We start from the raw sequence: 27,238 nt of genomic DNA on the forward strand, positions 1-27,238 counted from the left end.
ACCTGTTTTCTCTCTGTGAATAGAAACAAGAAAAGAAACAATAAAAAAGTTAATGCCTTGTTTATGCTTTTGGAAATTAATGAAGAACAAGTGTCTTGACTTTTTTGCCAGGATTATTTCAAACTGTTACCATGTAGGTTGGAGGTTGTTACTTGCATGGGTGCACTAGGATCTTTCCTATCTGTGGAATGACTATACCTCAGTCAGCTGACTCACAGATGCCTACCATTGATCATGAGAGAAACACTGACAGATGGGAGCGGATCGATTTGTGCTAGAGTTCCAATCACTCGCACAGCTTATACCACTGCCCAGGTAATGGTAATAACCCTCTCAGATGAGAAGTCAGTCAGGGCAGCGTAGCTGACCTGCAAAACCAGCATTTATTTGGGCATGCATCCTTTTTAATATTGAGTGGGTGAACTTGTTTCAAGGAGAAGGAAATCAAAGGAAATTAACTGGTTCTGTCAAAGTTCTTCATTCATTACTCAATTCAATAAACTTTGAGGACCTTCCCACAGGGCTAAATGCCACAGGAAACATGAAGATGGATACGATGTAGTCCTTATCCTAAAGAATCTCATAGTTTGAAACGTGCATTAACAGTGATAAAGCAAGGTCAAAATTCATCAGTGTCACCTGAAAGTTTCTGAAAGGGTGCAGTGGAGGTCCTAAAGAGGGGACTTTGCCACAGGGTTGGGGAGGGGTCGGGGAAGGCTTTGGGGTGGGGGGGGGTGGCAGGTATGGAATTGGCTTTGGTGTAAGGTTGAGAAGAGAGTAAGGAGGGGAGAGAAATTCCAAGGTAATGTCAGTGGCCAGATCTGTGTTTTGTAAACATCACTCCTGGCAACAACATGGAGAACAGGTTGGAGAAGGGAAAGAAGTAAGTTTATGACAACAGTAGTAGCAGCTAGCATTTAATTAATTACTTATTGTGTCAGAAATTGACCCACTTTATTTCACGTAATCATTAAACAATTTCTGAGATAGGAATTACCATCTCCATTTTATGGGGAAAGGCATAGCAGAACCTGGACTAACAAAACAGTTTGTATTCTTGGCAGTGAGAACTCGTGAGAAAATGAAAAAGCTCCTATCTGAATCGGGGACTGTCAAATAGAGAAGAGATGGATTTTAGAGAATTAGGAAGGTAACCGGTTTCTAAGGACCAACAGGCCTTCTAAATGGTTGCCTCAGAAACATCATAAACACTAAAAACATCTGTAAGATCCTATTCTAAAAGGACCATGACTCAGATGGAAGCTACCGGGTCAAGTAAGTATAACTCCATGGCAAGAAATCCTTTATCTTATCCCTGTCCATCCACCCAGATTCTGGCACTCTGCCTGGCAGATGGTGGGTGCTCAAATGGTATTTGGTGAATGAGGGAATTCTCACCTGGACATTCAACATTCATTGTGAACCTGGGGCAATTCATTTTGTTCCCCCATACCCCTCAACCACACTTCAGTTTTTCTAAAGAGCAGGCTGTGCCTCATTAACTCATTATATGTTAAGTTGAACAAGGTGTTATCCAGGAAAATTCATTACCTAGGGCAAAGATAGGGATATTGTAGTGCTTAATGGGAGTATCTATATGGCACGTGGTGGGCACTATTTTTGATATGCTTAATTCTATCATGTTTGGCAATCTATGCAGAAAAGGTCAGAAGATTGGTTTCATATTTCTTAAGGCAGGTTCCTTCACCATCTGAGGCACTGGGAGTTTTTGAGATGGAAATGCTCCCGGTAGAGATGCCCTCGCTCAGAACACCGCCCTTAAAATCAGACAGAGGAAGACTCCAGTCTCCTTGAATGAGCTTGGCAAGCCCTGCCCCCAAAGGGGGTGGAGGTTGAGAAAGACTACTTCCACAACTCGCACGTCTGCCCGAGTACAGATTGGCAAGTGGCATAGGCGCGCAGACCTCTGTCATTTATTTATTTTTCTTTCCACAGGGTGCGCTGTCCCTTTAAATGGGGACGCTGGTGCTGGCTCGGTAACAGCGAAGCCGGCAGCTTGTTGATTTCAGAGCTGGTGAATTTCACATTGTTTCCACTTCACTTTCCTCGCTCGGAGGGAGGCTCCGGTAGGCTCTACGACTGCTGTCGCCGCGGCCAGCTAGGACCAGGGGAGGACAGGGACCTGCAGCATCCAGGCCGGTGTGGGGCCGCAGGGAAGGGTGTCGGGGCCACACACGCACCCTCGCTGCAGTCAGCTGCTGCCGAAGCCGGGACGCCCGGAGCGCACCGAGCGGGGACCGCCCGCCTAGACGCCCGCCCGCCAGCCCGCCCACGGGCCGGGGCCGCAGCCAGGGAGCAGGCGAGGGGAGGAGGCCCGGGGGGGCGGGGTGGGGGGCGGGGGTGGGTGCTGCCGCCGCCGCGGAGCTGCTACTCGGCGCGTTTTGCATGAAGATGGCGGCTCCCACCGCCAGCAAGGCAGCCTCCCTGGGCTGTAACAACAAGCCAACGTTCCCGGAGCTGGATTTCAGGTCAGGAGCTCGGGTGGAGGAATTGAACAAACTCATCCAAGAATTCACGAAGCACGACCAGCGGGAATACGACGACCAGAGAGCGCTGGAGATTCACACAGCCAAGGATTTCATCTTTTCTATGCTGGGTAAGGAGGAAAAAGGGGGAGGTGTGTGTGTGTGTGTGATGGGAAGCGGGGTAGAGAACCCATTCCCCCTTCTCGTGCTCTCTTTCCTTCTTGGTTTCCTTCCCGGAGCCGGGTGCCTGTGGTAGAACCCATCCCTGTTCCGCCTGCCCTTCTTTCTCCGCCGCAAGCCGAGCTCCCTTCTTTAGTATACTTTGCGCCGGGTCCTTTTACCCCCGTTCGCCGGCTCTTTTGTTAATTTCTCACCGGCCGGGGGAGGGGGGCTTGTAAGCAGGTGAAGTGTTCGTGGTGAAACATCTCACTGTTGGAGGGAAGCCCCTGGAAGCGGCACGGTTCAGGTGAGACCTCGAGGTGCCTTTCGATGCAGGGGTTTGGCTTCGGAGCTTCGGACCTGCGCCTTCCGATGAGCGCCGAGTCTCGGGTCCCGTCCTGAGCTTGGGGCGCGGAGGCAGTTCGGGGCTCTGGCTCCGCGCCCGAGCGACAAGTTGCTTCTCTAGTCTTGCGGCGCGGCGCTGTCATGCCAAGCCCCCGGTGACCAAACTTGTTGGGTGTTCCCTAGTAACCCGCTCAAGTAGGCTGGGCGCCCGGAGTTCGTGCAACTTTGATTTGCAAATCGACTTCCCTTTGAAGCGCTCGGAAGCATTTCCTGTGCTTTTCCCGGGTTCTTACTGAGCACGGAATTTCTGATTCCCAGCTCGAAAATGACCAGCCTGAGAGCTCGGACCCCAAGAAGCGTCGGGCTCCTCCTCTTTGTGTATTGTCCATGCGCCGGCCCGGCAAGGCGCCCTGAGTTTCGAACCCCGGAGACCCCGAGGGGCATAGAATAACGCCGCCACTCCCACCCCCGAGCCCGGCACCTACAGGTCCTTCCACAGATTGTCGGATGGTGTGTAAAGGGAAATGATTAAGCAGACCTGGAGCCCAAACCCCTCCGCAATTGTCTGTTCTTCGAGTGATTGCTACTGGGGTGTAGAATGAGCGTCTGCTGCTGGGAGCCTCCCTCCCACGTAGCTTGCGGCTCCGCTAGTGCAACCCTGGGGGCATGCAGTACGTGGCCTGACCGTTAACGTTGCGCAGAGCTGGGATTCGAGTGTAGAGCTGTCCTAACACGCGGCTCTGTGCCCTCTACAAATCCACCCTCAGCCAGTTTTCCACGTTGTGGAAAATTTTTTTGAAAAAGGGCTTTGATCCCAGAGGAAGACAGAATTACTTGCTTTCCTGCTACAGTTTACTTGGGTTACAGCCGGCTGTTGGTCGTTGCTGGTTCTGTCATTAGGCTACCTTCTTTCCTCTGGGTTTTCTTCCTCCCCGAAGCCCAAGTCCAAGTCGCGGGTTTTACAGATTGAACGTTTGGGGGCCCGTAATAGTAATGCTTTGGGAAGTTGGAAAAAGTATGTGAAAACTTGGGGCTGGATTTTACCTTTTGCTCCACACTACTGTATGGGTTTGAAAAGCTCTCTTTTGAGCTACTTTGCCATTCAACCCTCTGTATGAATTAAATGTTTTGTTGTTGTTGTTGTTGTTTAAACAACTCCCTAACCTGGTGGGAGTGAGCTTCCCTATCGGAAAACCGGTACAGTGATTGGAGAAGGGTGGGGATACACAGAGAAGGCTCAGGGCAGTGATTTCAGTTGCTTAATCATGGCCTTCCTCTTTGACATAAATAATGGAAGTCTGCCATTGTGTTGTTACAGCCCCCTGCGTCAGTTCTGGTGTCTTCTGCTCTAGGTGGTTTTCTAGAGAAAGGTTCTGGGTCACCATCACACGGGATAATCATGCAACAGAAAATGGGAGGGGAGGGGAGGAGGAGTAAGTTTAAATACCCAGCTCATTAGGAACTTCTATGCTAACCCCATGGCTGAGACACTGCTTGAGCCAAACCTTCACCCACACAGGAAGGGCGAATTATTCCAGGGTGCTTAATGTATACCTGTGTTTGATGTCACCAGAGGCATTGTGTTGACAGGTAAGCTAAATTACCTTCTATCCCTTTTTATCCAGTTGACCTTGTGAGAGAAGGCTTTCTTGTCCCCCTGGGAATTTGATATTTCCACCTGCAGGAGAGAAAATTCAAGAGAGTGTCATTTAAGCCTTTTGCCCCTCTGGACACTAGAAGGCAGATGGCAAAATGTGCTTTGCCTGTGTGTGGTGCTGCATTCATTAGTGAGTTCCCTGCCTTCCTTTAATGAGGTGCTGGCTGCTCTAGACAAGTGAAGGTTTGGCGACAGCCAGGGTCCCCACGTGGATTTACTTTTTCTAAAGCGGATTTTCGCTTGGCTTAAAAAACAAAATCTCTTTTTTGTGCACTTTGTTTCACTTGCCACAGCCTTGAGTCTTTCATGAATATGCAAATGAGGTGTCTTAATGACCCTCAGCTTGTTAAGGTGTCACCGGGGTGGCACCAGGCCCTCATTTCTGGGAGGTTTTTGGGGGGCAGGGAGGCACAACTCATCTTGGCTTTGTTCTGCCTCTGTCTGAGCTGTGTGTACCTGAGGATTGTCTGCAGCTTAAAAACATTATCCCCTCGCATGGAGGGAAATGATAGAGGCATTTGGTGGAAGCCCCTTTAATGGAGCTGTGGATAACGCTACCTCTGTTTTCAGGCGGCTGGGGTGCTGGGGAGCAGCTACTTTCTCTGTATAAAATTGTCAGTCTGGACCTAAGACCCGTTCTCAGTCCCTTTTTTGTAGGGTCTACTTTGGAGGCAACTTTGTGCAGAAGAATATAAAGTGGTGGTAGACGTTGTCATCACCAGTGACCTGTCAGCCCCAAGAAAGTCCGTTGTTCTATCAAAGCAGGGTTCTGGATAGGCTGTGGGTTGGTCTGAGGCTGTTGGTGGTCGCTGCGGTCTCTGTGATCTGTCCTGACGTTCTGTGTTTGTACAGAGATTCTGATTCCTTTGAGGCGGATGTTGGCTGGAAACATCTAGACTCACTCTTTATTTCTCTATACCTTGGTCTTTTAGGAGACTGATTGCTGTTATTATCTAGTTAATATTTGAGAGCCCAGATTGTGTGAGAGGCTGGCAGTGCATAATAAACACCATTTATCAAAATTCAGGGAAATTGCCAGAGTTCATTAATGTTTTAATAATATTTGGTATTTGCATAATGTCTCTGCCAGCTCTTTTGTTATCTTCATTCCCTTGCGAGGTTGGAGGGAGCCTGGTTGTGTCCCCATTGAACAGATGCACAACAGGGGCTAGGCAGAAACTAGAAGCCAGGGAGGAGACAAGCAGTCACTTACCCTATAGTCCAAATGGTAGATACCATGGCATAGTTATTAGGACAGCTCTTATTTACTGATTGCCTTCTTAGTGCCAAGAACTTTGCATGGTCTTAGAAGTAGGTATTACTTTCCCATTAAACAGATGAGGATATTGAAATTTCCTGGGGTTAAGGCCCTCCCAGGGTCTCAGGGCTAATAAATTGTACAGATGTTGCTCAAACTCACAATACCCTGCCTCTCAGGCATGTTCCTCCTCTCCTGCTTGAGAAACTATTAAGAATAAATGCATTATGGGTATTTACCCCAAAGATACAGATGTAGTGAAAAGAAGGGCCATTTGTACCCCAGTGTTTATTGCAGCAATGGCTACGGTCGCCAAACTGTGGAAAGAACCAAGATGCCCTTCAACGGATGAATGGATAAGGAAGATGTGGTCCATATACACAATGGAGTATTATGCCTCCATCAGAAAGGACGAATACCCAACTTTTGTAACAACATGGACGGGACTGGAAGAGATTATGCTGAGCGAAATAAGTCAAGCAGAGAGAGTCAAGTATCATATGGTCTCACTTATTTGTGGAGCATAACAAATAACATGGAGGACATGGGGAGATGGAGAGGAGAGGGAGTTGAGGGAAACTGGAAGGGGAGATGAACCATGAGAGACTATGGACTCTGAAAAACAACCAGAGGGTTTTGAAGGGGCAGGGGGTGGGGGGGTGGGGTGGGAGGTTGAGGAACCAGGTGGTGGGTAATAGGGAGGGCACGTACTGCATGGAGCACTGGGTGTGATGCCAAAACAATGAACACTGTTATGCTGTAAATAAACAAATAAAAAAAAAAAGAATAAATGCATTACATCCAGAGGACGGGCTTTGTTTAAAAAAAAAAAAAATGATACCTCTTCTTTTAGGATTTTGTCTCTGATTTCAGCGATCAGTGTCGGAGTGATCCGGGCAGCATCTGAGCTGATTTCTGGAACAACCCGAGTTCAAGTATTTTATTCCATAATAAAAGCACTTGTTTGAATTTCTGGTTGAGAAAATGGTCATTCTAATAAAATGTGGAAATCTGTGGTTCTAGTCCTAGTCTGCCACTTTGTTAGTTGTGTGGTCCTAGTTTCTTCATCTATTAAACATGGGTAGCTTTGTAAACTGAAAAGGAATGTATACGTGATTTTATTATTTATTTAAAGAAACGGGCATTATTAGAAAATCTAGTGAATTTAGGCTGGGATTACTTGGCATCAGAAAGAACTAGGGAGTACCACTAGAGGCAGCCTAAGAGAATATGGGCTCTGGCCATGGAAGGCATGGCTAATTCTACCTTGCACTGCTCTTTGTTAACCTCCTACCATGTTCTGGCCATTGTGCTAACCACTTTGCATACATCCATCAATGTTTATCATTTTCTTCCAAAAATTTGTACATATAAGTATTCTCATGCCTCTGCATTCAACAAATACTTCCTGAATGTTCTACTGGTGGCCGAACAGGATGCGGGGTCCCGAGGAGGGCATAGTGAGCAGAAACTTGGAGAAATTCATAGAGGCCCTTGGAGACCCTTCCCTCTTCTCCTTTGCCTACAACTTCCCTGAAAGTAGTTTTCTGGCTTCTGTATCCATTTAAGTCCACAAATACATCTTAGCCACCTCAAAATCCTAGAGTGGGGTGCTTCTGAGAGTTGCTAGATCTACCGTGTTTTTAGGCACTTTCTGTGTCTTCCGAGTAGACCATTTTGAGGCCTGGCCTTTCTCATGTTTGAATGCCATTTTTCTCTTAATGAATTTATCCAGCAATATTTATTGAGGGACTTTATTCTGTCGTTGCTTCGTGGGCCTCCAAGTCTTGGTAAGCCTCTTAGAGTTCTAGTCACTAATGTGCTGTATCTGAATAACATATTTGAAGTGTACTCCAGCACTGAAAGTATTATGCATCGAGGGCAGGGAGAGCCTTCTGGATATTTATTTTTGCTGCTCGTTCAGTTGGTCTTAATACTTCCTTGGTGGTTCTGGGCATTGTTGACCTTCGCCCTTGACAGAAGAGTCCTAGAACTGTTGATGATTTTGGGTCTTCCCACAATGCCTTGTTCTGCTGCCCATTGGATAATGATTAGACTGGGCCCCCTTTTGCTTACATAGAAACATTAGATTCTCTCTTGTCAAGCTGAGAACTTGTCATTGAATATTAGCTCTTTAGACTCTCCTGCAGCTCTTTTTTTGTTTGTTTTTGAGCAATTTGGAATCTCTGATCCCCTTTCAGACCTATTGAATCTGAATTCCAGGAGCTCCCCAGACTGTCTGATCAGCACTCTGATATCCTGTCCTGTGTTAGACCTGATGCTGTGCATTTCCCATCCAACAGAACTGCTCCTTTATGCAACGAATATGATCCCAGTTGACATGGAGTCTAGCCTAATGAGTAGACATGCCTCCTAGTTCTTGGAAACTTCCTTGGAGTTCTTCTACCTGGGACAGAGGCATGGAGGCATGGCGACTGCACCAGAGGTTGTTGTAGGTCTTTACAACATTGTATCATATAATTGTCACCATAACCCTTGGAAAAAGAATTACAGGGCAAAATTCAGGAACTTCCCAAGTGTACCAGCAGGGAAGTTGCAGAGCTAGGACTTAACCGGGGTCAGGCTGATGAAACCGTTGCTTTTGACAAAGACACTACTCTGCTGTCAGGAGTGGAAGGAGACCTGAATTCTGGCCCCCACTCTTCATGTAATTTGCTGTGTGACTTTGGGAGATGATTTAGATTCTGAGCCTCAATTTCTGAATATGTCAGTTGGGGCAAATAATTATAGCCATCTCGTGTTCGGGTGCATTAAGTTCTAAATCTGAAAATCTCTGTGCGAGACAAACGAAGAACATGTCTGAGTTCTAGTACCAGCTCTGTTTTGTACTGTGTGGGATGTGCGTTGCCCAGAATAAGTCTCCTAGCCTCTTTGGAACTTCTTTTTGCCCATTTTCCAATTATAGAAAATACAAAGAATAAAGCAAAATCATTCCCCCATTCGAATCACTATTAATATTTTGACATGCATTTTTTTCCCTAGACATCTGTGTTTATACACACACGTAAACCCACTCATACTTACGTGCACACAGTTTTACATCATATGGATGCATGATTTCTCTTGGTAAATTTATCGATATGCTGTCATCTCCCACACTTTAGAAAAAGGAGTTCTAATCTAAAACAAATGTTCTCCTAGCTTCTTTCATTCATCTCTTATTCCAAAAGAAGATACTGTTCCAGAACTTAGAGCACATAATCTGATTTAATAATTGATTTAATAATCTGATTTAATAATTGTTGAACCTTGACGCTGTTGCTTTGCGAGGGTTTTACCGACCTTCCAGGGCCATGCTCTATCTTTGAGCATGTATCTTTGCATGCTCTGGACTGTTAAAGAATCTACCCACACTTCCCATTTCTTTCCTTTGCTCGGACTGTTTTCTCTATGAGAATTTCTTAACCTAGGTCTATGGCAGTAATGACATGGACTGTGTGAACTTGAATGGGAAAAATGACAGCTTTCTTTTTATTAATCCCTAACTGAAATATAGCATTTTTCTTCCATTATAAAAGAAGGTACTAAGTCATAGGAGTATTAGCAGTACCTATCTTTTTTCCGTTTCTTGCCACTAGAAATCAGATATTTTCAGTTCACATTATAATTCTTGCTGGTATCTCAAAAAGTTGTTTATTGCTGCTGTGAAATGATCGTGTCTCTTAGACTTGCTGCGAGATTTCATGTAATGCGGTAGTAAAGAATCACTTGTATTTTATCACAAACGTACTTTTTAAATGTATGTTTTTGCTTTAATATTGATTTGCTTTAAAGTCCTGTGTACTTTTATCATTTTCATCTAAATACACTGTTCTTTTTGCAGAAGCCCATAGGCCTCACCAGCCTGTCAAGATAAACTCTGTCAACAGAGACAGTTAAGCATTTTAGCTGCTAAGCAATGACACCTTACCTCTGGTTCCTTTGCCTTTTTCAGCTCCAATTCCAAGGCCACTCAACTCATGAAGTTTTCCTGTAACTCTCCAAGGAGAAAAAAAATTTACCTTGCTTCTGTGTTCTTCTAACACCTGGCCCCCCCCCTTTTATAGCCCTTAGCACATTCTTCCCCGGACTAGGTTAAAGAATCTAAGGCTTATTTATCTTTCCAGCACTCAGTGGGGTACACAGTTGTGCTCACATAGTGTTAAGTTCTTTGATTCACTCTTTCCATCTGAAGCTTCTTATTTCGGCTTCAATTTCAGGAGTGAGCACTTTCTGACATTGTCTCTAAGAATTTTCCCTTCTGGAAAGCCATGCTAAATGGTCTTTTCTGGAGTCAAGAAAATCTTGATCTAGTCTTTTTATTTGGTAGTTTTTTCTCCATTCCAAGAATAATAACCTTAAGATTTATCATAGGGCTATTTAAGAAATGTGCCAACTGATTGCTGTAACTTTTTTAAAAATACTTTATTTATTTATTTGACACACAGAGAGAGAGAGATCACAAGTAGGCAGAGAGGCAGGCAGAGAGAGAGGGAGAAGCAAGCCTCCTGATGAGCAGAGACCCCGATGCGGGGGTTCAATCCCAGGACCCTGAGATGATGACCTAAGCGGAAAGCAGAGCCTTAACCCACTGAACCACCCAGATTGCTGTAGCTTTTTGACCAAGAACAGCAAACAGTGAGTTGTGGGAATATCCCCTTTCCTGTAGATCCTGACTTTTCTTCCATAGCCAGTGGGGGTCCTTGTGGAACTCCTGCATGAAAGTTCCACCTTTGGGGCTTTATGAAATGCAGAGAGGGCATAAGTCATCTTTCCCATGAAGGCTTTTCATAGGCTTGTCAGGCAGCTTCCCAGTTTCCAGATGCCTACTCTGAATTCCAACAATTCTTTATTATAGACCACTGTTCCTTGCCATCAGTAATAATAAGTTAGCTTTGTGCAGTGCTTTATAGATTATAATCATGTTCACATTTGATGTGGAATGGTATTCTCTGGACAGGCCTTTCGGAAGTAGTCTAGGAACTAATTACCTCCGTTCACAGGTGGGGGTGCTTGAGACTCCACGATGAGTTGGAGGTCATGGAGTACGTTGTCATGGAACAAGACTCAACCCAGATCTCCAGTGTCTTCTGCTACAGCGCATGGTCCGCAAAGAGCCAGTGGGCTTTTCCACCGTTAGACGTCTTCCATGGGTTGCCGAGCTGAGTCTGGATTCCCAGACAAGGGCAAGGGTAGCACTTTTCATTCCCCTCTGGGCTTTTCTGCTTTCCTTGGGCCGAGGATAGCTAGTGAGTGATGCTGGCTGAGGTTGGGATGGGTAAGTACTTGCTCCATAGGTCTGCATTCTCTAGGTCTGATTGTTAGGCCTTGCCCAGCTATTCTTAGTCTGTGCTGGTGTTCACAATGGACCTGGGTGACGATTTGCCGCTGTGTGATCTCTTTAAGGACATTCGTAATTATACTGTTATGTGAGACCCTGTCTCTAGGAAAGAGCGTCCACTTAAGTGTCTTTTCATAAGTGCCCTCTGCACAAGATAAAGGGACAGATAACTAGGTACAGTGCTTCTATGAAAAAAGCTAGCATGGGGAGCTGTTGTTCAATTTATTTATTTTTCGTATTTTTCCCTCAATGCAAGAAGACATGATTAGTATTGGTGAGTTGAGTCCGTAATGGGAGGTGGTACAAGTTTTGTTTTCATGTCTGGTTCTCCTAACTAGCGTTTGCGTAGCTACAATGTGCATAGAATCGTATAAGCATCCGTTCGTGAATTCATTCAACACAGTTGGGAGTGTCTACTGTGTGCTCACGTTCATTACTGCACTGTGTAATTGCACAGAGTGCTGAATGAGAGAAGCAAGGTCACCACGGCCTCCACGGGACTCAGGTTCTCTGGGGATCTCGGAAGATTTCAGTATGCGAATAAGCAGGGATGTGTACTATCGAAGAAGCACAGAAAGTTATGCCAGAGAGTGTGACTGGGTCGGCTGGAGTGAAGCAGAGACATTTGAAATGGGAAGATGAGAAGGAGCCAACCATCTGAAGCAAAGACTAACGAAATTAAGAGTATTCTAGGTAGACAGAACATATATAGAGACCCTTCGGTGGGGGTAAATTTGTTGCTTAAATGATAGCAAGTCTGACTTGGCCTCTCCAAGGAGGAGTGGTCTGTGTGCAGATTCGGCTTGAGGTGAAGGGAACGGGCTGCCTACTTTGGACTATGGAGAACTCCCGCAGGTAGAGGTTTTCCAGGTGGAGCCACCTTTGGCCAGGCAGTTGCTCACAGTGTTCAGGGATTAGGGGGAGGGGGACAATGTAGAAAGGTTGGATTACTGGTCTTCAAAAGGCCCTTTGTAGTCTTGTGATTCTCTGATTTCACCCTTGATAGCCCAGGCTGGAAACAGTGAGTCCTATCTTAGATGATTTAATGGGTCAAAGGGCAGTTTTCATGGGATCCTAATAAACCTTTACTTGTATCTCCTCCTGCTTAGTCTACAAAATACTTCCAGAAGTCTAATCTCATTTTGACTGCTCACAGCAACCCTCTGAAGTAGGTGTTGTTTCTGCCTCTCACAGAGGAAGAAACCCAAGGTCCAAAGAAGTTAAGTAACTCACAGTCACTGCAGCGTTGAGGTGGGATCCAACTCCAGCCCTCTGAGGCTCACCCTGGATTCTCTGTATTATGCTAATTCTAAAAACTTTCTCCCCTTCCCCCACCCCATTGTGTCCCAGGGTGTTGGAGGCTGTAGGATTTCTGGTGGGGAGAGAGGCTCCCATGGTCAGGAGGAGGAACCCAGCCAATAGACTGCAAGTTTGCACGTGCCTGGTCCCACTATTCAACTTGTAAGCACTTTCTAGGCTGCTTCAAGATCACCCTTTTAGCAGCCGCAGCTGTTCTTAATAGCAGCTGCTTGTGTGGATTGTGTTGTGATTAATAAAGGAAACTCAACAGTTTGTTCTTTCAACTGTGCCCTTGGTGTGCGCAGCCCCACTCCCAGACGGGCTCTGTTCGGGATTCGGAACAATACAGTCCTGCTTATGCACGGTGGGAAGGACCCCTCGCCCTGCTGTCAGAAGGGGCGGTCCCTTGAGATCAGGGCTGGTGAGCCGAAACCCCACCAGGGACCGGGCGGTAAGGACAGAGAGTACGGTGGGCCACTCGAGCAATGCCAGCTGGTCCTTGGTGTCCGAATCAGGGATGCCGTGGAGTGGGCGATGCACTTGGGGATGCCATCACTCTCCCGTCTTGTCTAAAGGGGGGTTGTTGTGCCTGGGAGCCCACCAGCCGTTTCTCGCTGTTGTGTTTTATGGTGTACCAGCTTGTTAAAGCAGACAGCCTGCCCCGCTCCCAGAGCTTCTCCTTCAGGAGGTCTGGGGTCCAGCCTGAGAATTTGCATTCCTACTGAGTTTCCAGGGGATGCTGCGACTGCTGCTGGACCAGAGCCCACACTCTTGAAGAACCACTGCTGAGGAGGCAGGACTGATCGGACTTTGGAAGTTTTAAGAGACCTGGTAGATCTGGATTTTACATGAATTCATTACATGAATGTTTGATTTTTGAATATTACTAAAATATTAAAGGAACATCATGTGGTTTAAAACTGGAGGTCACGTAGTATACTGTGGCTCCCGGTGTATCGCCTCTGATCTGAATACTTTCAGAGAAATCCTTGTGCTGTCTGCTCTAGCAACGGAGGCCCAGGAAGGGGCAGTAAGTAGTTCATCAGTAGTATACACTTAGTTTGGGGGCAGAATCACCACTAGAACGCAGGTGTTCTGTCCACTAGCCAAATGTACGTGTGTGTGTGTGTGTGTGTGTGTTAGTCCTAGCACACTGTATATGCTAATATACCAAATAAATGTTCCCTTTGAATGGAAAACTCTCTGCATAACTTTGAAAATAATCACACTGAAATTAATTTTTTTTTACCATGCTCCAGGCATAGTTCTAAATACTTCATACTTTACGTATGTTGACTAAGTTAGTCCTAACCACACTCCTGTGAAGAAAGGTCATCTTCCTATTCTTATTTTCTGATGAGCATTCCAAAGCCCAGAGAGGTTAGACAGTTACCCAGTGTCCCAGAGTTACTGGTAGAATGGGGATTTGAACCCCGGAGATCTAGTTTCAGGCAGAAAGCAGCAAATCCCTTCCTCTTGCAAAATGGAAATCACTGATGGGATATTAGTTTTGTTTTTGTTTTTTTTTAAGATTTTATTTATTTGACAGACAGAGATCACAAGCAGGCAGAGACGCAGGCAGAGAGAGAGGAGGGAGAAGGCTCCCTGCTGAGCAGAGAGCCCGACGCGGGGCTCGATCCCAGGACCCTGAAATCATGACCTGAGCCGAAGGCAGAGGCTTAACCCACTGGGCCACCCAGGGGCCCCTGGAATATTAGTTTTAATTAATGCTGCTAGAAAACTTGGAAATTACCCGGCCCGAGTTCTTCCCTCCTCCATTTTTCAGAAGTGGAAACAGGCCCAGAAAGGAGAGGGGACTTAAACATTGTGAATGCTGATTTTACTTTTGGGCAGAGTGGAGGTTAGGTAAGTGTCCAGCAAGTGATTGCTTCCTGAGAAAGGTGTTTGCCCCTGAATGCAGTCACTTGGTAGCCTCTGCTCCCCCGGAAGAAAGGGTCCACCTGGGTTTGAAGAGAGGGTGAGTCACTGAAGAGGGGCTGTGCTTCAAGGTAGGGAACATTCCCTTGCATCATTTGCAGTTCTCTTAATTGCTATTAGAGGAAAGACGTTAAATAAAGAACCTCATGGTCTGTCATGTTTGCCTTTGTCTTTTGACAGTTCCTTGTCTTTTCCTGTCTGATTTCTTTCCCATGGAGTGTGTCCTTTTCTCACACCTGTGCTATTTCCACAGCTTTGAGCATCGTGATGAACGTTGTCCTCTCTGAACCGTCTGTATGTGTAGTAAGGGAGGGGCTGGCTCCGTGGACCCAGGACTCTGGGCCAGCCTGTGGTTGTGACAAGGGGAGCAGCCAGGGGCTAGGATGCCTTGTTGGGACCTAAAAGAGAACCACTACCACCATTGCTCACCGCTGCTGGACTGAGGGCTCAGAGCCTTAGGAGGATTTAGAGAGTTGTAATAGGATTCAAAGAATTATAGAGGAGTTAAGCCAGTGGGGATCTTCCTCAGATCAGTTCACCCACCCCAGCATTTTGCCGGTGGGGAAATTTAACCCCATGGTGGACAGTGACTTGCTCAAGGTCAGCATCGTGGTGGTGGGAAATATGCCCCTGCTGTTGGCCAGCGATTGTTCCAAGTGCTCTAAAATCATGAACCCATTGAAGGCGCCTGGGTGGCTCAGTGGATTAAGCCTCTGCCTTCGGCTCGGGTCATGATCCCAGGGTCCTGGGATCGAGTCCCACATCAGGCTCTCTGCTCAGCAGGGAGCCTGCTTCCTCCTCTCTCTCTGCCTGCCTCTCTGCCTACTTCTGCCTACTTGTGATCTCTATCTGTCAAATAAGTAAATAAAAAATCTTTAAGAAAAAAAAAAATCATGAACCCATTGAATCCTTACAGCGATCTTTTGATGAGGGAACTGTTAACCATCCCCAGTTTCCTGATAAGGAAACTTGAGCATGAAATCACTTGCTCAAGCTGGCAATAGGGGCGCCATTCCAATCCAGGAGCCCTGCCTCTTCCACCCTTTGTACCTCTCCAAAAGTCAAGGAGCATTACTTTCCCAGGCTGTTTGTTGATTGCTGGCATCGAAGCACGGGAGGCTGGAAGGAAGGGAAGAGTGGGCAGGGTGGAGAAGATAGTGATCGTGCTACCCTGCAGACTGGTGGCTCATACATTCTTTGGGTTCCTGGTCCAGAGTCTCGTCATTCGCCATTTAGCCTTCCTCGGCAGCACTCATACTTGTGGTTTGTATTTATTGAAAGTCCTTTGTATCAAATCTCATCTTATCCCCAGTCTCCTCATTTTGAAAGAAGGAAGGTGTGTCCCAGCTAAGTGATTGACGTAAAGCTGTATAAAGGTCAACTGGGCCCTTGATATTCAGTAAATTAGGGCAGTTTTGTGAAGACTTTTTCCCCCCTCTCTCCTGATTCTATCCCCCCTCCCCGGTGGGTTTTGTCCCAGATTTAGAACATTTAATTAGGACATAGTTAATGTAGTCTTATCGTTGTGGGGAGAATAGGGAGCAGGTCTTTTTTTGCCATATGTGCTTTCGACAAAGTTACTTTGAAATAAAAATTTATACGTTGAATTCGGTTTTATGTGAACCAAAGCATCTGCCTCGTTAGTGTTGGGCTGTTCCTAAAAAGCGAGTAATTATTTATTAAAGTAAATAAAAGCCCTGTCCAGTTCCCCTGCTCTGTCAGGGCAGATGTTTATACATTGACTTGTCTTCAGCATCGTGCTACGAAGCCAGTCATTGGGATGAAGCAACTTCTTGAGATCCTAGTGCTCGTGCTACAGAGCATTGCCCTTGGAATTCTCAGGGCAGTCTCATTCCCAGCCACTGACTCATGGTTTTCCTGCAACGAAGAATTGGTAGGAGTGGAAGAAGCATCCTGGTTTGGTGAACCCATCTGCACAACGCAGCAGCTCTTAGGAGAGGATTTTATCATCCCTAATTCTTGGGGAAGAGAGGACAGATGGGAAATGATTTTTACTCAGTATTTTTGTCATTCAAGACCGACCGGCCCTTGTTCTTGTCTCCTGGATCCCATTCTCGCCGTGGACCGCCTCAGCTCTCTGCCCTAGGGATTATCTCTGCCCCTTCGACTCCTTCTGAGACATCCGTGCATGTGCTCTCTGGTTTTTCACCGGAGATCTTCGAAGACCTGTACGACAAGTTCTCCGTGAGGCAGCAGAACTACCACGTGGAACAAACCTTCACGTTGTTGACACAAGTTTTAGGACGAGATGGACAATGAAAAAAAAACCATATAGATTATGACCAAAGTCTGGAAGGAAGAACCCAGACAAAGCAGAACCTGTTGCTGTGATTTGTCATTCCCTCTCCAGTTTGGTGCAGTTGGCCATGCTCTCCTGAGCTCTCTTCCTGTGGCGTCTGTGGCAACATACTCTTCCTGGTGTTTGCCTTTTTCTCAGTTTTCCAGGTGAAGGACAGACTTGAATTCTTTTGTCCCACCCTTGGTGACTGTTTCTGTCTCTTCTTCCTTCGCTGTCTCTAAGCTCGGTGCTATTTTTTTTTTTAAGATTTTATTTATTTATTTGACAGACACAGATCACAAGTAGGCAGAGAGGCAGGCAGAGAGAGAGAGGGAAGCAGGCTCCCTGCTGAGCAGAGAGCCTGATGCGGGACTCGATCCCAGGACCCCGAGATCATGACCTGAGCCGAAGGCAGCGGCTTAACCCACTGAGCCACCCAGGCGCCCCTCGGTGCTATTTTTTGGTCAGCCCGGAACTCTTCACTGCCTCTTTGACAGTTTCACTTGGGTGACTCCAAGGTGCCACAAATTGAGCGTTCAAAGTGAATTTATGCTTCAGAGCAGCTCCTCCTCAGTCAGCCACACCACTATTCACCCAAGTGCCCACGACAGGAACTTGGCAGTCATCCTGAGCTCCCTGGCTCGTCCTCCTGTCCCAGAGCGGACGAGGAATGGAGGCCTGTCAATTCTGCCTCCTCCTTTAAGACCCTACTTCCTTCTCTCCATTCCTCTCATCGCCACCCTAGTGGGGGCCACTACCATCTGTTTCCTGAATTACTGCAGTAATCTGCTCACTGGGCTTTCTGTTTCCAGTCTTGCTTCTTTTTAATCCATTCTCCATACTGAGTCATCTTTTAAATATGCCGAAATCCCTCGGGGACAGCCTGTCATTCTTCACATGAAGTTGACGCTCCTGTTTCATGAAGCCTTCGGAGACCCCGCCCCTCCCATCTCTGGCTTCATCCCCTTCCAGTTCTACCACTGATCTCCTGTATACCCACTGTGAGGCGGGCCCTGTATGAGGCACTGACATCATTCCCTCTTAAAGTCCCAAACATTCTGAGTGTGACAGGAAGGCCTCAGTGCCCTGTCTCCCACGGCCTCTTTGGCCTCATCTCCTCAGATATCCTCACTGACTTGGTTTCAGTCACACTGGCCTTTCAGTTCTTGGGAAATACCACATTGCCACCCACGGAGGCCCTTTGCTGGAATGCCCCATCCCTCCTACCACACGCCCACGCAGCTCACTGACTTCTATTACCCGGAAGATCTCAGCACCATCAAATCATCTCTTCCTAGGGAGGCCTTTCAGGTCATCCCTGAATAAGCCAAATTCTCTTAAGCAGGCATTCTGCCTTCACAGGTGTCTTAGTTGCCCTGGTCAGCTATGAATTTATAATTATTCGTGACAGATGTCTGACTTTTCCCACTGCCGTAAAAGCTTGATGATCGTCCCTGGGGTATCTGGTTTTGTTCCTCTTCTTTTGTTTGCCTGGAATATGATTGTTCGAGACACATTTGGGAGGGCTCAGTAAGTTTGGGCAGCATTGTTGGCTTTTTTGCTTTCATTCTGGCAGTTAGGGGGCATACAGTGCATGAGGAGTTCGTGACGGCCCCATAGGTAGTGAATTTTGAGAATATACCTTGGTGTGGTTGGGGGCTTGTCTTCCTTTCTCCCCTTGTCTCCCACCTCTCTGCAGCATGTAGGCATGGAATTAAAAAAAATGTGGACTTTAGAAATGACTTAGTCCCGTCTTTTCCAGCCTTTTTAAACATAAGGGTCTTTTTTTTCTTTCCAGTGAAAAACATCACAAAGCTTTAAATGGTAGTGGTTATAGTTTTCCTGTCAGTTTGTTGGAGAAAAATGAGTAGTTATGGAAAGCTACAATGGATCTAGTTAACCATGCAAATTACCTTGGATTTTTTTGTAATCGTATCAACGTGTGTTTGAAAAATAGTAGCGTGTAGGCTTTAGAGTGAATGCTTGGTGGGCATATGGATTTGTAGCACCCATAACTCCATGCTTCTGTGCTCTCTCGAACTAGCATCCAGTCTGGCTCCTTATTTTACATTTGCATCAGATTTAGAACTGGTTACCTGCAAGCTCAGTTTTTGTCTGCACGTGCATTTTTTTTTTAAAGATTTTATTTATTTATTGAACAGAGAGGTAGAGAGCACAAGTAAGCAGAGCAGCAGGCAGAGGGAGAGAGAGAAGCAGGCTCTCTGCTGAGCGGGGAGCCCGATGTGGGGCTCAATCCCAGAACCCTGGAATCATGACCTGAGCCGAAGGCAGATGCTTAACCAGCTGAGCCACCCCAGCGCCCCTCTGCACGTGTATTTAATTGGACTTAGTGTTTCTACAAATTTAGAGCAAACATTTAAAAAGCTGGGAGATTTTTCTTAAAATCAGATTTCCAGCTTGAAAACTTAGAGGGCCTGGGCCTGATTTCCTATATGGCCGTTGTCACCAGGTACTGAGAAGTAAGTGCCTCCTTAGAAGTGCCACGCTTTCTTCTGTTTGTCATGGTGCTTGCTTCTCTCTACTGCTGTATAGCAAGTGACCAGTAGGATGGGGCCTGAAAACCGTGGACCTCAGCCCGAGGTGAAGAAGGCCTCCTGACCAATCTCTGTAGAGGCTTGTGATCAGGAAGAACCCTGGGCCTGGAGTCAGCAAACGTGGGTCCTTGTCCCGCTGCTGTTACTGACTAGCTTGCCGACCTTGAATAAGATAAGCGATCTCTCCAAGCCTCGGTTTGGTCATCTGCAACCAACTTAATACCACCTGGACCCTGCAGAGTTGTGTGGTCTGTTGGTACAATGGGACATGTTTTATGTTAACTCCCCCATCTTCTCTTTCCTTGTGTCTGTCTCTCATGGAGGGATCTATCCTTTATTGTTATACCTTGATGTTCATTTTAGGAATACTGGAAGGGAGCTGTGGGTTCTCCCTGCTTTCTCTCTCCAACTATTTTTTACCCCTGTCCTGTCTTGAGCAGCTCCACTCCTTTCATCCCATGTCCTCTGCTCCTGCGGGGAAGGGAGGGGGACCCATAGCCATAAGCAAGCTGCAGCAGTGACACACAAGACACCTCCGAGTTGAACTCCAAATAGCAAAGAATTAAATCATTGCATTATTGCCTGTTGAGATACTCTGTAACCAGCCAACTGTGGCATTGCTAACACCTGTAAAACCCTAACAGGATACCAGGCTAGCATGGAGGATTTAGTTTTTAGTGACATTGTCCTTGTAGGCAAGATCTGTGGTTCTGTGGTAAATTGTACGGTTTGAAAGGAAAATATTGGTGCTTTTGTCCTTCTGGATCTTCAAGGGACGGTAGGCCTCAATGCCACAGAAGAGGAAAGAAATAGGAGTGTCAGCCTCTGGGTTTACATGAAACAGGGTGACATGGGGGAAAGAAAAAATGTTGTCTTGGGAGTCGGGCAAACCTGAGTCTGTTACAGGATAGCTGTGTGACTTAGGGCAGACTATCCTTTCTGAGCCTGTTTCTTTGTCAATCAAACAGGGATAAAAGAACGTGTTTCATCTTTTAAATTTATGCAGGCCTGCATTGGAGATACTGCAGGTTCAGTTCTAGACTATTGTAATAAAGGGAGTATTACAGTAAAGCAAGTTAAATGAATTTTTTGGTTTCCCGCTGCATATAAAATTGTGTTGACACAATACTACAGTCGAAGTGTGCAGTTAAGCATTATGTCTAAAAAGACAGTGCACATGCCTTAGTTAGAAAATACCTCATTGCTAAAAAATTATCCAACATCCGAGCTTTCAGCAAGTGGAAGTAACTGATCACACGTCATGGTAACAAAGATAGTGATGAGGAAAAAGTTTGAAATACGGCAAGAATTACCAAAATGGGACACGTATACAAAGTGAGCAGATGCTGTTGGAAACATGGCGCCCATGGACTTGCCTGTTGCGGGGTTGTCACAAACCTCCAGCTTGTTATAAAAAAACAACAAACCACAGTATGTGCGAAGTGCAGTAAAGGGAAGCACAATAGAATGTGTGCCTGTACATGAAGCTGTCCTTCTCATCCATTTTTTCCACTGAAAATCCTTTTCTTCCCCGCTCCTTTAAATAGGATTAATGGGTCAGACTGTAAACAGAGAAGTAACATAAATTTGTCTGAGTAGAGAACTAGTGTGATTCTTTGTGCAAACATTTGGGTTCTGCATTCTTTTGCCTAGGTAGAATGGAACTCCTAATGATTTTTTAAAGGTTTGAAAATAAGCCGGGTAGATTTTCTAGGAAACCAAAAGAAATTTTTTCTTCCTTTAATAATTTCCCAGACATTTCTTTTTTATTTTAAATATTCTTTTTTTTCACAGCTTACTTTATTTGTTTGTTTATTTATTTGACAGAGAGAGGGAGAGAGATCACAAGTAGGTGGAGTGTCAGGCGAAGGCAGAGGGGGGACGCAGGCTCCCCGCCATTCAGGGAGCCTCGTGCAGGGCTAGATCCCAGTATCCTGGGCTCATGACCTGAGCCAAAGGCAGCTGCTTAACTGGCTGAGCCACCCAGGAGCCCATTTCCCAGACATTTCAGAAAAGGGTAGGATTGGCCAAACAGGATGCTCATTCCAGCCACTCTGTAAAGCCAGAGCACTGGACCTTCGGGAAGGGAACTGAGGGCCCCCTCCCCCACCCATGCCACAGTGATGGGCTGCCTGGATTAAAGTAATTAAAATAAAGTGGAGATTTTAAATTCAAGATCCATAATGATTTTTACCCAGAAGAGAGGGAGAGGGACATATGTAGGGGAGCCGTAACATGGAGATGAGTGGGATACATGCTCAGAGGTGCAGGAGAATGTAGCACGCACACTCAGAAGTCTGCATAGGAGTTTACGATTACACTAATACATCTGAGAATTTAGGGTGGTGCTAGAGGCTGGATACCTGCTAGTGAAATGAAGGAGGTGGGCCCTGCACCCGAAGTTAGGGTATTAAGAAGAGACTTCAGCTCCTCCAGGCTTCTTGAGAAGTGGGGGCCATGCAGAGAGGTCCTAGCAGATCCCACACTCACCTACCCTTCACCCAGCCTCCAGGACTTGGTGACTCGTTCGTTTTGTGAAGAGTGTTGGTGAACTTGGAGTTGATGATGAGTTGGATACCAGAAAGGATCCTGAAGAGACTGAGAAGAGCTTCCGGATGTTCTCCGAGATGTCAAAGAGGAGATTTCTTACCAGTATTCTTTCTTATTAATCTTACCTTTTTGTCTTATAATTGGGTGAGAAAAAGCTGGAAGGAAGTCTTTCCCTTGAGGAAGAGCTGTCCTGTGAAGTCGTCCTACCCCTCATCAAAATGCTCCCTCCTGGGCAGGGGAGGGAGGGTTGGGGTGTTGGGTGGGCAGAGAAGATGGCTTCTTAAGGAATGGAGGGGCAGAGCGTCATCTCTGATTTCAGGAATAGAAGCTTTCAGGAATGGAAGCAGAAACTCTAGTAACTTCCTCAGAAAAGAAACGAGACTGAACGTTATGGGTCATGAGCAACAAGTTTGCAGGGTTCTGGTGGCGTGTTGCTTCCTTTACCTGTTTGTCTCTCAGCTATTACGAGTGGTAGAGAGCTCTGAGGTAAGAGATGCACTTGTCATCAGCGGGAGCCAGGTGAGAGGCTAGGCCTAAAGCTGGGGAGACCAGGCTCTACTCAAAAACCAGCTGGGATAGAAGAGCCGGGCAGGGCCCTGAGGATGGAACAGCTTAGCCTGCTTCACAAGACTAGAAATTGCTAAGGATACTTCCCAGGTGTTTCAGGAGATGGAGGGTTGTCCTGTGATACCATAGGCATTTGAGACCTTGCTCACCTGCTTACTGTGTTGTCTTCAGTAAGTCGCTGCCCATCTCCAGCGCTCACTTTCTCATCAATAAATGAGGAAATTGGGTTGCCCGAGTCTATGATTTTAGGATTCTGGAAGTGGAACCATCTTTCTCATTGAGACCAAAAACTTGCATCAGATAGCTATACTTTTGAGATTCCTGGGCTTAATGTGGAGGTTTGTCAGGGTAGTTGGTTTGGGGGTACTTATTTCTCTAGGGGATGTATGTGGAGTGGTTTCTGTTGGAGGAAGTCATGGTGTCAAGTCCCAGGACTCAACGGGAAAGCCTGGATCCCCTCCTGTGGCCCCCTGAAGGGTGACTCCCTGAACTCTAGAGCAGTGTGGCCCCTGGCTGGGGTTGGTGACCTGGCCCCTGATGCTATTAGTGTTAGAAAAGCTCGAGGCTGTGGGCTCGGTGCACTGAGTGCGGTGTGGAAGTCACAGAGAAGACAGTTTACACTGAAGGTGACAACCAGATATCTTTGTGCAAATTAAGTAGGACACCAAATACAGACTTCATCTTTATCTTCTTTAAATACTTTCTGCTCATTTGCCAAGGTTCCAAGTAACACCATTTCAGAGATTCAGAGGTGTCTAACACAGTTCCCCCCCTCTGTACATAATTCTATGCCCATTGTGTGACTCTGTTAGAAACATTAGGGTAATTATAGAGCTACTTTCTGCTTTTCATTTGCTGTAATACTAGCCGTCAGTCTGCCTGTACTGGCCATATTAATGAGTAATGACTGAAAGTTAAAAAGAATTCAGCAGACTCCTAATTTAAGATTTTTCCAAGCCTTTCTCCCTCGCATTTACGTGCTACTCACTACAGGTGGGGAGGATGATCCATGGGGGGGTGCGCTTTTGGCTAGGAGTTCACAGACCCAGTTTCTGAGTGGGAGTGGACGCGAGGGCCGCACAGCCTGTTGGTTGTGAGAGCACGTTGGAAGCTGATGACGGGTGGACAAATGCGAAGCGGTGGGGGGTGCTCTTTAGCACAGTTCCTCAGGTGTGAGCAACAAGGGGGCTGCCACTTTGTCCTGGGCTTCTGGGCAGTCTTCCCTGTGTGTTTTGTGAATTGAAATTTTATACTTAATATTTGGGCTAATAGTTGTTATATTAGCTGGATCCATCATCACATACACAGTACCTGTAACCCCAAAACTCTCTGAGGTAAGTGGGTTTTTTGTTTGTTTGTTTGTTTGTTTTTAACAGCCCACCACGGAGTTCAGGGGCAGATGGGTTACGTCACAGGCCTAAAATCAGATTCAACGGCTCGAAAATACTTTGCTAAACTTTTGGACAGTGTTCACAGACTTTGGAGCGTTTCTTTTCTCATTTGTCACATTGTCACATTTGACCTTGGAAGGGCTTCCGAAGCCTCTGTAACAATAATAACAGCTGCGGTTTATTGCATTATTATGTGCGTCAGCCAGCTCATCTTACAGATTAGGAAAGTGAGGCCCAGAGACAGAAGAGCTTGCTGGAGGTCACACAGCTAGCGTGGCTGGCCCAGCTGAGCCATTTCTGTACTTCTGGGAATAAAAGATGCCTACAAGCCTTGACTGGATCATCGGTGCCAGGCCCCGTGTTGAGTAATGTCCATTCAGAATCGGATCCGGTGGCCCGCTCCCCATGGAGGAGACCCCGGGCTGTGTTCTGCTGGTGGCAAACTCCTCTCATCCTTCCTCACCTCACCGCCCGTTTGCAACGTCTTCCTTTTACTTTGTTCTTCCTGACCTGGAAATGTCACCTCTTCACAAGGCTTCTCTTCCTTTCCTCATCCACATGGTACATGTCATCCATCTGCAGTCTGAATTTGGTTTGTAGACCTCTCACACGTGGCCCTGGTTGTCTTAAATACAAATACAAAATTGAGTTAGATCTAAAAATTCAGGTGACTATGGAAAAAAAATTTAGGGGCTCCTGGGTGACTCAGTGGGTTAAAGCCTCTGCCTTCAGCTCAGGTCAGGATCGAGCCCTGTATCGGGCTCTCTGCTCAGCAGGGAGCCTGCTTCCCCCCTCTCTCTCTGCCTGCCTCTCTGCCTGCTTATGATCTCTGTCTGCCAAATAAATAAATAAAATCTTTTTAAAAAATCTAGGTTTAGGATTTCTTACGAAAAACTGTGGCAGTATGGGATTTGCTTATCCACCTGCCAACATCAGACAACTCCCTTTAGACTGGAAAGGGACTCTACTTTTTCCTCCCTACCTCCTTTTTCCACCCTCCATGTAACTATCAGACTGTGGTACCTAGGAGTGTATACTTTACATAAGCTAGAAAAGTAAATAAAGTTGGGCATAGAGAATAAATATAGGAAGTGTATGCTGAATCGAATTAAAGTTGGTGGCTTAAGAAATAGTCTTAGTTTGGTAAGAGAATATTTGCTCTTTGAGAGCTGACTTGCTTTCATGATACTTTTTGGGCAGATGGGCATATTAGGCTTAATCTATTATTTAAGGGAGGAAAGCCTCTATCCCTCTGCTTGAAGGTTTATGACTCATCAAAAGCTAAAAGATGTACTTAGACCTACTTTTGATAAAATTACTTTTATTGGACTAGTCAGCATTTGGGAATATGAGGAAACTATTTTCTTTAAAACAAATCGTAGACTTGATGAGTTAAATGAGATAATGTATGGGAAAGTGGTTTGTATGTTATTGAGTATTCAGCCAGTAAGTTATTGGAGGTGTTTTGGGAGCGTTATCGCCTTATCATCATTTCAAGCTTAAGACAGACATTTAAATCTTTGCTCTCCGCTGCTTTGTACCTTGCTCGACAAACCACTTACACTCTCTGAGCCTTTTTAGTAGATACACTTAAAAAAACAAAAACAAAGTAAATAAATAAAATCTTAAAAAAATAAATAAAAAATAAAAAAAATTAAAAATAATAAAAAAATAATAAAAAATAAAAAAAACAAAAACAAAAAAACTAACTTATGTTATCTCCCAGCACCCAGAACAGTGCCTGGCATAGAAAAAGTGCTCAATATTTATGCTGGATAAGTGATTAAATAAAGAAGTAGATATGGGGATTTTTGCGACCTTTCTGAGCTAATGCACACAAAACATCGAACAGAGAGGCAGCACATGTTAGCTTGTAGTTTTTAGTTTAGATTGTTTTCTAAACCTTTCTCCTGGACATGGGTTAGGGGACGATCTCTGTTCTTGGATGAAAGGGACAGAAGGCTGGCAGGGGTGTGGCACGCAGGTGACAGGAGGCCCCGGAGCCCTAAGCTGTGTGTGAGACGCTGGATGGACAGAAGCAGACTCATACAAGTGGCGAGCTGCTCTGCTCTGATCGCTGGCCTTTCTCATCCGGATCTTGCTACAGGCAGACAGTTAGGCAGGGGCAACGTGAGTTCAGACGCATGGAATTCTGGACCGAGAGATTCAACTACTAGAAATAACAGGTCAGATCTAGAAGGGTCCTTGGCAGTCCATCAGGCTCATCACTTCCTTGTTCCTGACGCTACGTAGAGATGTGGTAAGAGCAAGGAACAAGGACCCTGGAGTTGCTCAGTCCCTGGTCTGAATCCCTGGGTTGCCTTTTCCCATCTGACCGTCGGCGTGAGTCTTAACTTCCTTGACCCTCATCACCTTACCTACTTACTGGAGGTAAAGTGGTCCACCGAGATAACTGAGTAAGGGCCTTCCAGAAAAGCTTCTGACAAGTGAGAAGATGGTGTGTTTGTATGCCCAATAAATCTCTAGTTTCACCTTTTGCTCAGTGGTGGTCCTGTTCTTTGAGATAAGGTGTTAAGAAGTGCCGAAAATTATCTCTAAAAATGCAAGTACTTTGAGCACATTGACCATCGTTTTCCCCCACTCAAGACAATCTTTGCGTTTTTATTAATATCTTAAAATCATTATTCTTTCTGCTCTCTCCACTGCTCTGCCTAGACATGATATTTAGAGACTTCTGAGAGGCATGTGCATCCTGAATCAGTAACCCCCTGTGAGGGCTATGAGGGTAGCCATTAGGACTTTATGCCATAGCCTCGCACCATTTTTGCTGAAATCCACTTGTCCCAAAGGTTTTTACAAGACAATCACTTGGCTTCACGGCTTTCCAAATGTGCGAGTTTGTACCCTTGCAGTCAGGAAGAGGCATGATATGCCAACTGTTAACTTTATAGGTAAGGTGTGTTGTTTTTAATCATTGCTTACAAAACACACTGCGTCAGACTTTTCAATACCCAGAAAACCATCATGCAGGAGGCTTCAGGTTTACCTTTTGTCATGCTGGGCCATCAGGCATTAAAAGCTAAGCCTGCCACCCTCTAAAACCCAGGCTTTCTTTAAAGGACAAGTACAAGTTCTTTGTTTATCTAGCATCTTGAATTTTCAAGGTTCACTTGCATCATGATTTCTCTAAGTCTCGAGAGTTGAAAACACTAGGAAAATTCTCCTTTCTTTTATTTCTGATGGGAATTTCCCCTGGCGAGGATGATCTGTGAAAATTAAGTACACAGTGATGAGGCTTTGTGCTCGTGTGCACATAACTGTACCGTTAACCAAGCTACCTTTGTGTGTTTGATCGTCCTCCTTCTCCTGTGATGGAAGCAGGAACATTCTTTAGTTACGTATTCCAAGGAGTCGTTTTTTTCCAGAAGAACC

The 27,238-nt window shown here is 45.9% G+C and overlaps 1 protein-coding gene across 1 annotated transcript in view; it reads left to right on the forward strand.

Moving 5' to 3' along the window:
* Window positions 1-1,953: 1,953 nt before the first annotated feature.
* Window positions 1,954-27,238, forward strand: part of MB21D2 (Mab-21 domain containing 2) — a 118,218-nt gene continuing 92,933 nt past the window's right edge. Inside the window, exon 1 of the mRNA XM_046003733.1 lies at window positions 1,954-2,617. Coding sequence (XP_045859689.1) covers window positions 2,407-2,617 — 211 coding nt within the window. The 5' untranslated portion in view covers window positions 1,954-2,406. The remainder of the gene's footprint in view (window positions 2,618-27,238) is intronic.

The sequence above is a fragment of the Meles meles genome, chromosome 4 (genome assembly GCF_922984935.1).
Source record: "Meles meles chromosome 4, mMelMel3.1 paternal haplotype, whole genome shotgun sequence".
NCBI lineage: Eukaryota > Metazoa > Chordata > Mammalia > Carnivora > Mustelidae > Meles > Meles meles.